This window comes from Camelus bactrianus, chromosome 13, assembly GCF_048773025.1.
Source record: "Camelus bactrianus isolate YW-2024 breed Bactrian camel chromosome 13, ASM4877302v1, whole genome shotgun sequence".
Taxonomy (NCBI): Eukaryota; Metazoa; Chordata; class Mammalia; order Artiodactyla; family Camelidae; genus Camelus; species Camelus bactrianus.
Genome location: NC_133551.1, coordinates 32,580,777 through 32,592,935, shown reverse-complemented (window position 1 = coordinate 32,592,935; position 12,159 = coordinate 32,580,777). Strand labels below are relative to the sequence as shown.

Sequence of the window (12,159 nt, the reverse complement as noted above, 5' to 3'; positions counted from 1 at the left end):
GATACAAGATCCTAGACAGCATTCTCCTATTCTGAGACTTCTGAATGTGATACATTGATATATATGAAAGAGATATAAAACACATAGATACAGATTAATGAATAATTATAGAGTGAACTAGCATAACCACCATATAGAAATAGAATATTACCAAGCACCCAGAAACCGTTGCCTTCTGACTTTTTAAAAAAGAGCTTACCTAGTACTATAATCTGTGATAATTATCCACCTAAATGTCAACTGGGATCATGTGACCAATCTTTTTATGGGCAGAAGAAATGTTCTCTTAAGTCCATATTTAATTTCAATATGGAAATTGAGTATGTATCCACTTAAAGTCTATTCAGATGTGTCATCTCTAAGGCACTAATTTTTAACTTTAAACAAAAGACAATATCAAGTGAATTAAAAAAAAAACCCAGAACTATAGAGCCTGTAGAAAACATATACATCTTCATATATTTTTGTGAAAGCAAACCTAATAGTGGTAGCTTTAAGATAAAAAGCACTTGATTAAAGTAAAATAAAAGTCATTCAAAAGTTTAAGATCTCAAGTGAATTAAAAAAAAACCCAGAACTATAGAGCCTGTAGAAAACATATACATCTTCATATATTTTTGTGAAAGCAAACCTAATAGTGGTAGCTTTAAGATAAAAAGCACTTGATTAAAGTAAAATAAAAGTCATTCAAAAGTTTAAGATCTCATTATGGGTTTCATTACAACAAATTAGGTAAAACGAGGAGACTTTATTTCTGTATAGCTTCTAGTATATGTTTAGCACTCAATAAATATTGAACAATAAAATATGAATCAGGCTAATCAAAGCATATCTAAAATATACTTTATTAAATTTGAGCCTACTTCATATTTTATACTATAGAAACTTGACATGTCACTGATTCATGACCTTTAACAATATTAAAAATTAAACTTATGAAATCTAGATTTCTGTATCTTTTAAATAAATATATTAGCAATAAACTACCAGAGAACAAGAAATATGTATGGTCAAAATTAAACTAATAATACTTTAAAATAAAGAATTCCATGTTAAAAAAAAATTCTACAAAACTTCTGCAAATACATTTAAAATACTAAAGGAAAAGAAGGTAATGAAATATAATAAATAAAAGCAGGCTATAAAGACACGAAATGTGAGTAAAACTAAATGGACAACATGGATAAAAATAACATTTAGAAGTATCACTCTTAAACTGCAGTGTAGCAGTACCTGAATCATGTGGCCTTTAATGTATGCACATGATGGACAGCGTGTTAAGGAGCGTATCTGTAACCATTATAATTGATCGTGGCTGAAGGCAGTCAGGCCATAATTTCTATTTAATGGATGGGATAGTAAGGGAACAAAGTCTGCAGTAGCATTTTAAAATAACTGCCTAGAAAGTTTACATTTATGTCCAAAGTGTTACCTATATTCTCGTCTAGTCTATGTTGAATTCTTTAAAAAAGAAGAGAAAAATCAGCTGCAGCAAGATCCATATATTATACAATCAAAATTCTGATTTAACCAATAACTAGAAAAATCTTACAGTAAGTGGAAAAGAATGTTCAACTAACCATTTGATGGTCCATTTTTGTGCTCTTGTTCTTTAAAGCTTGTGGGAGAAGCAAATGGGCTCATTTGACAAGTTCCAGTTGTTGGAGAATAGGAGGTAATACTTTTTTTCCTTGTGATTTTTGGAGAATCAAATGACTAGAAATAAATATTAATTTGGGACAAAAATACTTATGTTTAGTTATAGATCTTTGGAAATACATTTGAAAACTTGCAAAATTCAAACCAATACTCTTTTCCTTGCTCTTTCTTTTTTTGGGGGAGGTGGTGAGGGAGAGGTCCTTCAGTCCGTTCTTCCTTTCTTTCTGGAGGTACTGGGGATTGAACCCAGGACCTTGTGCATGCTAAGCACAGTGCTCTACCATTGAGCAAAATACCTCTCCCCTTCTTTTTAAATTTTAAATATTCTCAATTATTACCTTTAAAGTGAACATTGTTCTTTCAAGTTATGTACATTTTCCAGTTCTCCACACTAATTAGGGCATCTCAATTTGATGTTATGAAAGGCCAGGGGAACTCTCAGAAGTGACTCTCAGTAAGACCTACAAGGAAATCCTAGGGAGGATCAGCGATGTCCTTAACCTTCACAAAGTTGCTCTAACACAGTGTCTTGTCTTAATAATAACAAAATAATGTTCAAACAATTGAGTATGGGATTTAAGGCCTTTGAGAATTTGGCCTAGCCTACATAAGTCCTCTCTGTAGCTTCCTACTCTGTGTTCCCATAAACCTTGTGCATACCTCTTAACTGGAGTCAGTAAATTTTAATAATTTTTTATATTTCTGTCTATGTCATTATAATCTGAATTTCTGAAAATATTATTTCATCTTTGTACTCCAGAACTCAAAAATGTGTGATCAATGAATGATTTAAAAGGAACAGTCCAGTAAACTTAGCCAGGCCACTCTATCAGAATATATTCATTCATTCATTGGTTCATTCATCCATTATTAGATGATACCTGTAGTCCCAGGCACTTAGGCTATGCACATTTGGGCCTCAGCTAGTCCTTCTTCGGTCTAGGGGGTCATTCATAATCCACTTCCTCCAAACATCCATTATCATGTTTTCATTGCTTGCTGAATTACTTTAAACTTGTTTTCTATAATGTTTACTAATCACCCAGCATTTTTGAACTTATGTGTACACAGGAATAGAACAAATTGTTCTGGCCTCATAAACAGGAAAGAATAGGTCTGAAGCTAGGATGTGTACCACAGAAATTCAGAGAAGGGGGAAAATCAAAGCCGGCAGCAGTAATCTCTCGGAAGGATTCTTATGAGGAAGAAGGGTGAGGCTTAGATAAGTAAAAATAAAAGGTACAAAAACCTGAAATCTAGAGGTGAAACAGACAGCATAGGGTGGATTTTGGGAATAAAGAAAAGGTCTGAAGACTCATGATATGTTGCCAACATTGTAGAATTAAACTTTAGCTTGGTTGCTGACTTGAAACAGTTATATAATTCTCTACTGTCAACTATTCTTTATTTTTAAGACACCATGGCAGAAATAGTGACTGTGTCACCTTTTTTAATAATCTTGGTATTAGTTCCAGAATCTACAGCATCCATTTTTTTACAGTGAAGATTTTAAATGATAAATACTTCTTTGTATTGGGGGAACAAAAGGCATTCCATTTTTTATTTTATGTATCCACAGTAGCCACAAATGTAACCAATATCTTTTAAAAAATCAAATGATAATATCAAGTTATAACTGTAAAGCAATCTTTTTTTGTAAGGTGAAAGGGTTTTAAGTCTCTTTATCAGGTGGTTATTATTACCTCTCCATCTTGAGTTTTCACCTGTTTATATGGATTCAGTCATAAACTATGACATTTATCCAATCCTACCCCACTTTTCTAAGAATTTATTGCCCAGAACTATTTCACTGTGTATGTACAAGAAATGAAAGTCGCTACCCTAATGTACATTTATGTCAATCTGTTTTCCTATTTTCACCAAAAAATTATATTTTCCAATTGCCAAATATCTAAACATTGCAACTGTAGATCACACATTTCTCCTCAAAAACAATCTTCTAGCTTTCATAAAATAAGTCTTAGTGTGAATGTATGGGAGTGCATATGTGTGTGTGTGTGTGTGTGTATAAATTTTCTCCCCTCACCTTAAAAATAAGACTTCTCTTCTGCTTTTTTTTTTTTTTTTTTTGGTGATCTGTGTTGATTAAAAGAAAGAATGTCTGTCTACAACTGTACTATACTTAGAGGGGAAAAAAGAAAATCTACCATTTCCTACCATCCTACTAAATATTCTTCAGTAAATAATGCATTTTTATGTATCTGTCTTCTTATACATACAAATAAACACAAATGCTTAATCTTACTTCTTTAAGTTCTTTTTCCCCCTCAAAGTTTTACCAAGGTCCTCTGCTTTTCAAACCCTGAAGATGCTGAAACGTGACCCTAGAATCTATTTAAGAATTTCCATTCTGCCAGCCCTCAAACACTGAAGGACTTGGCCTACTCATTAATCTCCCTCAACAGGAAGAGTTAAGAAGACTGGGATTTGAGAGAAGACTGAGCCACTAATTGAAAAGTCTCACACTCAGCAATGATGAGTGTTATCTTCTAGTTCCTTTAGAAAAATAGAGGAAGAAAGTGAGAACAGATTTGGCTAGAGAAGGGAAAGAATTCAGGATGCAAGCAAAATGTAAGGAAATAGGAATCAGATAAGTCACAACTACTTCTATAATAATTTACACCTGCTTGTAATATTTATTGATTCAGGGACATTTCACATTGCACCACAAAAGAAAGAAAGAAAGAAGGAAAGATTCTGTCTATGGTAAGTCCAAATGCCACTGTACTTTCTATAAGGAGGTCAAACCTTGTACATTAGCAAAATTAAAATCTGGGCATTGATTTTTCTGCCCAGAAGAAAAGAAATGAATGTTCTCTCTGTAATTTCAAATATATATGACATTCTCCTTCAGTATCTTTCACAAATTGTAGCTTGCTTGGTCACCTTCTTTAAAGAGTATTCTACCAAAAAGGTGCCTGTATTTTATTGATTTTTACCTATGATAAATAGTCTTGAAAGTACTAACTAAGGGTTCTTCCAGGATGAAATATTGGGATATAATAGATCTCTTATTATTATTATGAACTACTAGCCTATGCTATCACCAAAATATTTAAAATACAGGTACTACAGTATCTGAACAACAAGAAACAGAAGAAAAATTAGTGTAGCTAAAGGAAGATAATTCTTTATAACTTTATACTGGTTAATTAGGTTACTGGAATGTCTCACCTAAGATATTATTATGCATCACTAGTACTTATGCAATTTATATTAGAAAATTCTAAATACTAGTTGTCTCAGGGATTTTTCACAATTTGGGCCTAGAGTTCCTAGAAGAGTCTTAGATACCACTAACATTTTATCAATTGCCACAATTATCTTCCTTAATGATTCTAACAATATTTGGGTTTTGTTATTTTTAATGGTAGTTATGGAGAACAAAAACATTCTGTACTTATCTCAGTGACCTTACACGGATAGCAGAGAAAGGATATAACCAATATATTAAATTTGTGGTGATGAAAATATTCTATTTCTTGATTGTTTGATACACAGGGGTATACATTTGTTAAAACTTATTGAACTGTATACTCAAGATCTGTGAATTTCAAAATATAAATTTTACTTTGACAAAAATATTTTAACAGGAAAAATAAAAGAAAATACTGGCTAAAAAGTCAATACACTGGTGTTTCTGTTTTTACTCATTGTTCCACAATGATATCACAATATTAATTTTAATATTAAAGACATCACTATTTTATTACTCTCTTGTACTGTATAATGCTCAAGAAGTTTTTAATGATATATTTTCACAGTTATTAGCACTCCTTCATATGTCCTCACATTTTTCATAATATAAAGTGAATACCACCTCAAATATATTTTTGTTTACTGAAGTATGATTTACATATAATAAAACGCACATATCTTAAAGCGTTTGGCTTGATGAGTTCCAGCAATTGTATACACTGATGCCACCACCACTCAAGATACAGAACACTTCAATCATCCCAGAAGATTCCCCAGTACTCACTTCCACTCAGTTCTCACTCCACAGCCCAGAACCAACCACTTTCTAGTTCCTATAACCACAGATAGTTTTGCCTATTATTGAATTTCATATAAATATATAACATTTGTGTTTGGCATCTTTTATTCAACATGTTTTTGAGATCATCTATGTTATGTGTGGCAGTAGTGTGTCCCTTTTTATTGTGAGTACTATTCCTTTATATAAATATACCAGAATTTGCTTTCCTATTCTCCTGTTGAAGGACATTTAAGTTATTTCCAGTTTGGGGCTATTATGAATTAAGTTGCTAAGAATATTCTTGTATATGTCTTTTTGTGGATATACGATTTTGTTTCTTTGGGAAACCCAGGAATGGAATTACCAGGCTATAACATGAATATAGATTTATTTTCTATATGTGAAATAAAAGCTAACTAGTTCTCCAAAGTGTCTGTATCATTTTAAACTCCCAGCAATGAATGACAGTTCCAGCTGCTGCACATCCTCACCAACCTTTAGGCTGTTTTAGTCATTACAGTGTTGTTTTTCAAGCTATTCTGTTTTGTTGTTGTTATTTAGCTATTCTAGTGAGTGGGAATAGTATATCTTAGTTGTTTTAATTTGTATTTCCAATGATTAATGATGTTGAACACTTTTTCATGTGCTAATTTTCCATGTAAATATTTTGTGAAGTGTTTGTTCAAGTTTTTGTACACTTTTTATTGCATTGTCTTTTTATTTTTATTTATATAGTCTAGATACAGGCCTTTTGTCAGATAAATGCATGACAAATACTTTTTTCTCAATTCATGGCTTGCCTACTTATTCTCTTAGTTGTGTCTTTCGATGAATAGAAATTTCTAATTTTGATGAAGTCTAATTTATAAATTTTTCTTCTACGGTTGATATTTTTTTGTGTTGTATGAAATTTTGTCTGCTCTCAGGTCTCAAAAATAGCTTCTTATGTTTCCTTCCAGAAGTGTTATGCTTTTGGCTTTCATGTTATATCTATGATACTTCTCAAATTAATTTTGGTATAACAAGTGATGTAAGAATTGAGATTATATTTTGGATAAATCTTATTTCTAATGCTGTTTTGGGGTCATATTATCTTTACAGTTGACTAAATTTATAAATGTTCTTAAATATTGGGTTGACTCAATAGGAAAAAAGAAAGTCATATACATTGGGTTGTTGATTGCCTCTAGAACTCTTGAATGATTTGTGCAAAAAAAAAAACCTGAAGAAGCTTGGAATCATGTCATCCCTTGTGCCCAACCTTGAGAGTTAAGACTATTTCTTGATGTGATTCATGACAAACACTTTTACTGGTGTATAGATGAACCAAACCTACTTAATCTATCACAGGAAAAAGACAAGCAATGGGGGAGTTTCAAGTAGAAAGAGGGAGTGGGAGACCAAAAGGGAAGATGAATGTGTATTCAAGTCACTTGGGAACTTTTATGTAGGTGAAAAAACTTAAGTCAAAATTTATGTTTAATAGGAAATGGATAAATGTAACTCCATACTTACTACTAGAAACCAGAGCTTTGCACTAATTCTTAAATTTATGGGGAGGGAAGGCTAGCATGTACCTGGTCTGTTCTCTCCCTGATCCCTTCCTCTCATTTCTTAACTACAGAAGACTGAGCTCCCTTGAGTTTTGGTGACTCTATCACTAGTGTGTGTTTATGGTTGTGCTGGGTACTTCCTTACCTTTCTGCTATTCTTTTGCTATATACTGATCCATTCCCCTTCCCCTTCTTTTTTCTGAGAAAACACAATGAATAAGTAAATACTAACTAGTACTGAAAAAAAGAAGATGTAACAATTATAAATAAGTAAATAAATAAGCAAACATACACACATATCTAGCAAGAGGGCCCCAAAATACAAGGAGCAAAAACTGACAGAATTTAAGGAAGAAATAGAAAATTCAACCATAATACTCAGAAACTTCAATGCTCCACTTTCAATAAAAGATAGACCAACTAGACAGAAAATCAGCAAGGAAAGAGAAGACTTGAACAACACTACATACCAACTAGACCTAACAGACATCTAGAGAACCCTCCACCCAACAATAGCAGAATACACATTCTTCTCAAGTGCACATGTAACATTTGTCAGGATAAGAAGATATGTTAGACCATAAAACAAATCTCAGTAAACTTAAAAAGACTGAAACCATATAAAGAATGTTCTCTAATTACAATAGGATGAAATCAGAAATTAAAAACAAAAAGACATTTGCCCCAAAAAAAGAGGACATTTGGAAAATACGAAAATACATGGAATTTAAACAACACACTTCTAAATAACCAAACAAAAAGGAAACTATAAAATACATTGAGGAGAAGAAAAATGAAACACAACACATATAAAAATGTATGGGATGCACAGAAAGCAGTACTTATAGGGAAATTTAAACACCTACATTAAAAAAGAACGCTCTCAAATCAATAAGCCAAACTTCCACCTTAAGAAACTAGAACAAAGAGCAAACTACATCCAAAGGAAGAAGAAAGAAAGAAATAATAAACGTGAATATTAAAGAGAAAACAAATGAAAAAGAGAATAATAAAACAGAGATCAACAAATTCAAAAGTTGGTTCTTTGAAAAGAAAATTGACAAATTTTTATCTAGACTAACCAAGAAAGAAATCAGATTCAAATTACTAAAATCAGGAATGAAAGGCAGTATATTGTAACTGACCTTGGAGAAATAAAAGGGATTTTAAGAGGTAGATACTATGAACAATTGTATAATAACAAGTTAGATAATCTAAATGAAATGGACAAATTCCCCCAAATACACAACCTACCAAGATTAAATCATGAAGAATGGAAAATCAGAACACATCAATAGCGAGCAAAGAGATGAGATCAATTCAAAAAGACCTGTAAAAAAAAAAAAGTGCAGGACCAGAGACATTCATTGCTGAATTCCACCAACATTTAAAGAAGGATTGACACCAATCCTTTTCAAACTCTATCAAAAAGTAGGCAACACTTCCTAACTCATTCTATGAGACCAGCATTACTCTGATACCAAAACCAGAGAAATATCTTATAAGGGGGAAAAAAAAACAAACTATAGACTGATATCCCTAATGAAATGCAAAAATCCTCAACATTCCTGCAAACTGGAACCAGAGATAAAAAAAAGAATTAATACATTATGACCAAATGGGGTTTTTCCTGTGAAAACAAGACTGGTTCAACATACAAAAACCAATCAATGCAGCACAGTATATTGAAAGAATAAAGAAAAAAACCCCATCATCTCAATAGATACTTTAAAGGCATTTGATAAAAATCCAATATCCTTTCATGATAAAAATACTATCAGACTAGGAATGGAAGGGAACTGTCTCAATTTGACAAAGGGCATTTAGGAAGAACTTACAGCTAACATCATATTTAATGGTAAAAGACTGGATGATTTCCCCTCTAAGATTAGGAAAAAGACAACAATATTTGTTCTTGCCACTTCTATTCTACTTTGTTCTGGAGGTCCTAGCCAGGGCAATAAATAAGAATAAGAAATAAAATGCATCCAATGGGAGAGAAAGAAGTAAAACTATTTCTATTTGCAGATGACATGATCTGATATAAAGAATATCCTGAATAATCTATAAGAAAGTATTAGGGCTAATAAACAAGTTCAACAAAGTTGCACAATACATGATCAATATATAAAAATTAGCTGTGTATCTATACACTAGCAAGGACCAATCTAAAGTGAAATTATAAAAACACTTACATTAGCATCAAAAAGGAGAAAATACTTGGGAATAAATATAACCCAAAAGCACAAGGCTTGTATACTAAAAACTACAAACCATTGTTGAAAAAATTAAAGAAAATAAAAATAAATGGAAATATATCCTATTTATGTTCATGGTTTAGAAGAATTATTAATGTTAAAATGGCAAATTCCTCAAACTGATTTGCAGATTCAGCGTAATTCTTATCAAAATTCCAAATGTCTGTTTTTCAGAAATGGACAAAGTGATCCTAAGATTCATATGGAATTTATAAGGGATATGGAATATGAGAAGCATTTTTATCTTGAAAAAGAACAGCAAAGTTGGATTCACACTTCCTAATTACAAATTTAAAGTAATTAAATTTTTTTATTTTGAAAACTTACAGTAATCAAGACAGTGTGGTTAGTGGCAGGCCAGACCCACAGACAAATGGAATCAATTTGAGAGTCCAGAAATAAATCCAAATATTTATAGTCAACTGATCTTCGACAAGGGTTCTAAGGCCACTCAATGGGGAAAATAATAGCTTTCAACAAATATCACAGGGACAACTGAATAGCCACAGGCCCCTACTGCCATACTATGTACAAAAATTAACTCAATTACGTCTTTGACCTAAATGTAAGTGCTAACGCCATAAACTCTTAGAAAGAAACATAGTGAAAATTTGTATTACCTTAGATTGTGCAACAGTTTCTTAAACATGACACCAAAAGCAAAAGCAATAAAAGAAAAATTAAACTGTACTTCATCAAAATGTAAAACTTTTGTATATCAAAGGATATAATCCATAAAGTGAAAAGATAACTCACGGAACTGATGAAGTATGTGCAAATCATGTCTGGTAAGGTAACAGAATTCAGAATACATAAAGAATTCTTATAACTCAACAATAAAGACAAATAATCCAATTTAAAAATGGATAAAAGATTTAAATAGATATTTCCCCAAAGAAAATATAGAGATGGTCAATAACTACATGAACATCAGAACATTATCAGAGAAATGCAAATTAAAACTGCAATGAGACATCACTTCACACATAGTAGGATAGCTGGAATCAAAAAGCCAGATGAAGTGTCGATGAGGATGTGGAGAAATTGGAACCAGCATACTGTTAGTGGGAACGTAAAATGGTGCAGCCACTGTAGAAGAATTTGGCAATTTCTCAAAAAGTTAGATAAAATTACCATGATAACTCTACTCCTTAGATATGTAAACAAGAAAACTGAAAACATGTTGATACAAAACATACAAAAATGTTCATAGCAGCATTACGCATAATAGTCAAAATGTGGAAACAACCCAAATGTCAGCTGAGGAATGGATAAATAAAAGGTGATATATCCATACAAAAGACTAGGATTCCATAAAAAGGAATAAAGTACCGTTACATGTGACAACATGACTAAACCTTGCAAGTGTTATGCTAAATGAAAGCAGCCAGTCAGAAAAGGCCACATGTTGTATGATTCCATTTACACAATATGGTCAGAATAGGCAAATCCATAAAGACAGCAAGTAAATTAGTAGTTTCCAGGGAATGAGGAAAGGAAGAAATTGGGACTGATAATAGCTATGGAATTTCTTTCTGGGGTGACGGAAATGTTCTGAAATTAGATAGTGGTGATGGCTGCACAACGTAACAAGTATACTACAAACCAATGGTGTATACTTTAAAATGATGAATTTCATGTTATATGAATTATAGCCCAATGAAAAATGCTGAAGCAGAACTGTCAAAAAGTATACTAGATAACTGGAGAATTTGAACAAAGATGTTTATTTGATGATTAAAGAAATACTGTTAATTTTGAGAGACATAGTACTCTTATAGTTTTTTTAAAAATCTTTATCTTTTAGAAATAATTGCTGAAGTATGTATGGATGATATCGATGATGTTTGACATTTGTTTCAAAATAATCTAGTATGGGGGGTACTGAAGTATGCATGGGAATATAAATAAAACAAGATTAGCCTTGTGTTGACAATTATTGAAGCTAGGTAATGGGCAGTGCATTCTCTGTAATCAAAATTCTCCCGAGAACAAAAAGTAAAAACAGTAACTGTAACTGTAATGAAATGAGTAACTGTAGTGAAATAAGGGATCTAGAAAACAATCATCAATGAATTAAAAAAGAAAACATTAGAAGATTGACAGGGAATTTTATTATGTGTAGAACAGGTTGATAACACCTGAAACCAATAATCAAGATCATTGTGTGCCTCCTGAGGTAATGCAAAAGGAAATACAGATTACCTATGAGGCATTCTTACCAAAAATTTGAACCAGAATCTAATTAAGCTGCTAGCTTTGACTGTGAGTTTTATAGGAAATATGAAAATTAGAGAAATCATTTAAATGACACCACAAGAAAAGAACCAAATCTAGAATGTGGAATATACTTATAACAAAAGTTTCAGTTTTTCAAAAAAAAATAAACTACAAGAAAAAGGGTGAGATATAAAAAGATTTTAGAAGAACTAAGATACGTAAGAACCACTACAATGTGTACACCTTGTTTGGATCCTGATTTTACTAAGCCAACTACAAAAGGACATTTTGAAACAACCATGGCAATGTGAATATGGACTGAGTGAAAGGTATTAACTAAGGAATTACTGCTAATTTTGTAAGGTATGATAACAGCACTATAATTACGAAAGAAGTTGTTATCTCTTAGAAATGCATACTGAAGAATATTCTGATGAAATAATACGTCTGGAATTTGTAAAATTCTAGG

The 12,159-nt window shown here is 31.9% G+C and overlaps 1 protein-coding gene across 4 annotated transcripts in view; it reads right to left on the bottom strand.

Moving 5' to 3' along the window:
* The window catches only part of ITGB3BP (integrin subunit beta 3 binding protein), a 65,685-nt gene that overhangs the window by 32,997 nt on the left and 20,529 nt on the right, over nucleotides 1-12,159 (bottom strand). For all 4 annotated transcript variants that reach the window (XM_074376344.1, XM_074376343.1, XM_074376342.1 and 1 more), the window contains exon 3: nucleotides 1,581-1,716. In XM_074376344.1, the coding sequence (XP_074232445.1) occupies nucleotides 1,581-1,716 (136 nt within the window). The remainder of the gene's footprint in view (nucleotides 1-1,580; nucleotides 1,717-12,159) is intronic.